Source organism: Anastrepha obliqua, chromosome 5 (genome assembly GCF_027943255.1).
Source record: "Anastrepha obliqua isolate idAnaObli1 chromosome 5, idAnaObli1_1.0, whole genome shotgun sequence".
Classification (NCBI taxonomy): Eukaryota; Metazoa; Arthropoda; class Insecta; order Diptera; family Tephritidae; genus Anastrepha; species Anastrepha obliqua.
Genome location: NC_072896.1, coordinates 50,423,940 through 50,429,520, shown reverse-complemented (window position 1 = coordinate 50,429,520; position 5,581 = coordinate 50,423,940). Strand labels below are relative to the sequence as shown.

Here is a 5,581-nt window from a genome sequence, read left to right as displayed (position 1 = left end):
TGCATCTGACGTTAATAAGTCAACAACACTAAGAGGCACAATCATCGATTTGACTTTTTCAAGGCTCTTTACACTCGAAACACTCCCTTTCATTTCCTACTTTTCCTATCATCGTCCTATTCTCAACAGAGAAATGGTTCATTACCATGCACACAGGAAGAAGGCATATGCAAATACAAATATGTGAATTTATATATGTACATATGCGCATATACATACATATATATGCTAACTCAAATAAGAGAGAGCCAGATGTCGAATGTTGCCGAACGCGGGGGCCGATTGTACCTCTTTGTCGTTCGTTCCGCGCTTTCGCTTGCAATTCAAGCAAGGTAACGACGCATGAGCAAGATAACGACGCATTTTTTGGTGCGTGCAGCCGGCTACATCGAACAATTTTGCGGCTTAAAACTGCTTAAAATTGTTTTGTGGACGATCTTTAGCTCCTGCGCGATGCAACTACTAACATGCCGGTCAACACTTTCTTCAACATCAAAAATGTCTGAACGGAATCGATGAAACCAAAATTGCACGTAATTAGCTATTACAGTATCAGCACCATAAACACCATTAACAATTTCAGCGGCCTGGCTTACATTTTCGCCTTTATCAAAGAAAAACTGTGAAATGAACCAAATTTTCTCTTTGTTGACTTCCATTGTTAAGGGGGAATACCACTATGATTAAAAAAAAAAATCGATTTTTTTTTGCATTTTCTTAAAGTAGATATATTCAAAAATATGTAAACAAAAATTTTACTTAATATAAAATCTTGAAAATTTACGAAGTTATACTTTACATACCATTTCAATTATCGCTTCTTAATACTGAGCGCTCTCACTGAACGCCGCCAATGACAACTTTAAACGCATTTTTCTCAAAACGATTTTTCTGAACACGGTGGCCTCGATTTCTCGAAGACTTATGAACCGATTTTAATTTTTGTACATGTATTATCTACAGTCGTACTATACATAGCCGTTTTTAAAAATTCCAAAAATTACAATAATATTTTTTCAAGCGTTTCGAAAACCAAAAAAGAGTAAAAACGCAAACTCATTTTTCAAACCTGCACTATTTTCACAAACAAAAAAACCCCCGCCACGTACGACAAGAATTCTTTTGGTTTTTTGTTTTCAGATGATTTTTCACCGCTGTATCGTGGCCGCATACCGAATGGGTTAGTGCGTGACTACCATTCGGAATTCACAGAGAGAACGTAGGTTCGAATATCGGTGAAACACCAAAATTAAGAAAAACATTTTTCTAAAGCGGTCGCACCTCGGCAGGCAATGGCAAACCTCCGAGTGTATTTCTGCCATGAAAAAGCTCCTCATAAAAATATCTGCCGTTCGGAGTCGGCTTGAAACTGGAGGGACTTACTTGTGGAACAACCTCAAGACGCACACCACAAATAGGAGGAGGAACTCGGCCAAACACCCAAAAATGGTGTACCGCCAATTATGTATATACATATGAGGCATTCTTCGCCAACCGGACACCCCCATCTGCCCAGAACAGTTTTTATAAAAAAAATTTTTCCCTATGCCGAAATAAAAGCTTATGTCATGTACTTTAATTTGTCATGTGGCACTTTTTAAATACTAAAAAGCCATTCCTTCCAAATCTCAAACAAAAAGGAAATGATTATTAAAAGATTTTCCAATTCTCCAGAAGAAAAAAAGTTTTACTGTGAAAAAAATCCTGTATTATGAAAAAAAAATTCCAATTTCAGCAATTTCCTTCAATATTTATATTCAGCAGCGAACCCAGAAACCCCCGAGCATCATGTTTGAGGAGAATTCACAGTAAAACTTTTTTTTCTTCTGGAGAATTGGAAAATCTTTTAATAATCACTTCCTTTTTGTTTGAGATTTGGAAGGAATGGCTTTTTATATTAGTATTTAAAAAGTGCCACATGACAAATTAAAGTACATGACATAAGCTTTTATTTCGGCATAGGGAAAAATTTTTTTTATAAAAACTGTTCTGGGCAGATGGGGGTGTCCGGTTGGCGAAGAATGCCCCATATATATATCGCGGCCACCAGAGTGCATCAGTTTTTTATGACGTCATTGCCTTAATATTAATATTATAACAATTGTAATTTTTAATATTTTTTAATAAAAATTTGTGTCAGTATGTATGTATGTGTGAATATATGTTAAATAAATAATAATTTGTCCGATCTTCAAATAAAAAGATCCATGAAAATCACTTAACTCAAAATCTGAACATTTTCAGTGGAGACGAAAAACTGTTTCCGTAAATATTAATAATATAGGTATTACAAGGGAAAAAATATGTAATGGCACGAAAATATCATTAAAAACAATATAACGGTTATTTCATTCTTATTTGTTTAGTAGTTGCGCTAAAGTAACAAATTTTTGAGTGGTTACTCTTTTCCTTTTCTTTTTGAGTTGTTACGCTTTAACGTAACAAGTGCGATATGTTTGATTGATATCTCGTAAAGTACAGCCATCTATGGAGAAAATAATGGATTTCTTCTTTCCCCAAATTCGAAAAGCAAACACCCATTACGTACGCTTGCACGTACAATAGCGTCGCTAATTGGGTATTGACAAATATTTAATTTTCGATTTCGTTGAAGACCAAAATATATTCATACAAAATCTGCATACATACAAACATATAAACATAGACACACTTATACTCGTATATGAGGATGAGTAAGTAAAGAAAGAAAGTTTAATTCGCAGAATGAATAACACGTTTGGTTTCTTATTTAAATATTTGTATTTTTTCACATGATTAACACATTTCTATTCGTTTTTATTCCATTACATTGCATAACTAGGAATCCCCACTTTATACACAGTAAACTTGGCATAAATATTACAATTAATTTATATTATGAAATTTACAACTACACTTAATCAAAATAAATAATTTATTCTACTCGTATTTTAAATTTTTGGTTACTCTATCTTTTTTTTTTTTATATAATCTTCACTTTGGCCTTTTCATCATTCGTAACTAACTCAGATTTCATTCGGAATATATTCTCCTTTGTCTTGTCTTTGTCGTGTCATTGCTTTCTAGATATCATCAAAGAGCGCACCCAGCGCGCCATCATCTCCATCATCATAATCGGAGCCACCGAAATTGAAAAGGCCCTCATCAGCATTCGGCGGCACAAAGGCGCCATTGAATGCATCCTCTAGCCGGTCTTCCAGCCCCATAGTTGACGCCAGTCCGTAAATGAGACGCATCACAACCAAGCGCACAAAGTCTGGCGGACTCGTCTCTTTACCGCTACCAAAGACAAATAATTGTTTGCTGTTCTCTTCCAGTGGCGCACGCGCCGTTTTCGAATTAGCAGCGCGACCCCAAGCCACACCAACAACACTCAGTGTAAGTAGAATCTTAATAAAGTGTTGCAAGAATGAAACCATTGTATGGCGGTGTGTGTGTGAAAACGAAAGAATCGGGCTTGGCTAATTGATTTCGGTTGGTAAGTGGAAGTGTCTGCTTTTCTGCGTATGCAACACTTCTTCGTACGGTTTTAAGTTTACGAGTTTGTAAGAATTCCTTTAGCAACGTAACGAATTTATCAAAAGTAGACCGTAAATAATTTGAATCGTGAATTGTTCATGCGCACGCGCGTCGCGTCTACATGGAGTGGTATAGCATAACAAACTAACTATTTTTTGCACCTTAGCAGCGCGCAGCGGTTGGGGCTTCTGCTGCTATCGCTGAGTCGTTCATAAATTTCTCCACACTTCCATTTACATTCGACTTTAACATTTTTCTTTTACGAAACTGATGCGGCGGATGGCAATTTTACATACAGTACGCACAAAATGTATTCGTCAATAGTTCTATGTATCGGTGAGCAACATAATTTACAGGAAAATTTGATGCGACATATCTAAATTTAGAGTAATGATATGTTAATAGTTCCAAATATCTCATTTTTACTGTAAATCAAACATCCAAAACTTCTCAGATTTAGTACGATTATAGCCACACATCGAAGTTCCATGTAAGCTTGCAAAATCCCATTATTCCTCATTGCCTGTTGGGGCGGCAGCAAAAACAAAACATTAATTTATTTGTTGTTGTTATAGCAGCTTTACTAATGCTCCCTAATTCTTTGAACCTTTTAAGTATTACACTGATCGAAAAAAATTAACTTTGTTAGATTCACTATTATGATATTTTTAAATTTATTTTGACTCCCCAAAGTGGAAAATAGTTGTGCGCTTGAGTATAATAAGAAACTGAAAATGCTTTGAAAAGAAAACAAATCATAATTTTGAGATTTATTCAACGTTCAGATTATTAATATATTGGGAGGTTGAATTAGTTTTAAAGGTTTTTTTCGAAGATTTGGAGCTTTATTGTGAAAAAACGGTACAAAATATTTTATTCGAAGTATTGGCCATCGCTAGCTACAACTTTCGCCCATCTTTCGGGCAATTTCCGGATGCCGTTTCTCCAAAATTCTGGCCGCTGCTTGGCTATCCATGACTCAACCCATATTTTGGGAGCCTCGTACGAGGAGAACCGCTGGTCCGCCAAATCGAGGCTCATATGCCGGAACAAATGATAATCGGAGGGAGCTATGTCTGGACTATACGGCGGGTGGGGTAACACTTCCCAGCCAAGCGTTCCAAGGTATTTTTTGACAGGTTGAGCAACATGCGGCCGAGCGTTGTCATGTTGCAAAATAACCTTGTCGTGCCTTTTTACCGTTTCCGGCCGTTTTTCTTTCAATGCCCGGCTTAAACGCATCAATTGCAGTCGGTAACGATCCCCCGTGATTGTTTCGCCCGGTTGGAGCAGCTCAAAATATACGACGCCGACCTGATCCCACCAAATGCAGAGCATGATTTTCTTGCCGTAAATATTCTGCTTGGCCGTCGACGTTGATGCGTGGCCGGGCAAACCCCATGATTTTTTGCGTTTTGGGTTATCGTAGTGGATCCATTTTTCGTCGCCAGTTACCACCCGATGCAAAAAACCCTTCCGATTTTGTCGCTCGATCAGCAATTCGCACGTAAAAAATCGCCGTTCGACGTCGCGCAGCTTCAACTCGTACGGGACCCAATGTCCTTGCTTTTGGATCATTCCCATCGCTTTTAGACGCTTGCAAACGGTTGATTTATCAACGCCCAATGATTCAGCAAGCTCTTCTTGGGTTTGGCACGAGTCCTCGTTTACCAATTCCCCCAATTCCGCGTCCTCGAACTTTTTGGGCTGGCCAAGACGCTCCTTGTCTTCGGTGTGAAAATCACCACTTTTGAATCGTCGAAACCAGTACTCAAATGTTGAAATCGACGGAGTATGGTCTGGGTAGGCCTCCTGCAGCAATTCACGGGCTTGGGCTGTATTTTTTTTTCAAATTGAAGCAGAAAAGCAAAGCTTCCCGCAAATTGCGTTTCGACGGCACGAAAGTTGACATACTCGGAGCACGAAAACACTGCGTTGTTTATACTTCAGCGAAATGACAGATACTGATAAACAAAGCCTAGGGATGAGGCTTTGTCATGAATATATTTTCAGTATTGCCAACGCGATAAAGTGATAAATAGCGCCATCTGTGTGTCACCTT

General features: G+C 38.0%; 1 protein-coding gene across 1 annotated transcript; it reads right to left on the bottom strand.

The window, feature by feature from the left end:
- Window positions 1-3,062: 3,062 nt before the first annotated feature.
- On the bottom strand, window positions 3,063-3,419 carry LOC129248736 (uncharacterized). The gene has a single exon (XM_054888352.1). It carries the CDS (start codon window positions 3,417-3,419, stop codon window positions 3,063-3,065), a length of 357 nt encoding a protein of 118 aa, XP_054744327.1.
- Window positions 3,420-5,581: the final 2,162 nt, after the last annotated feature.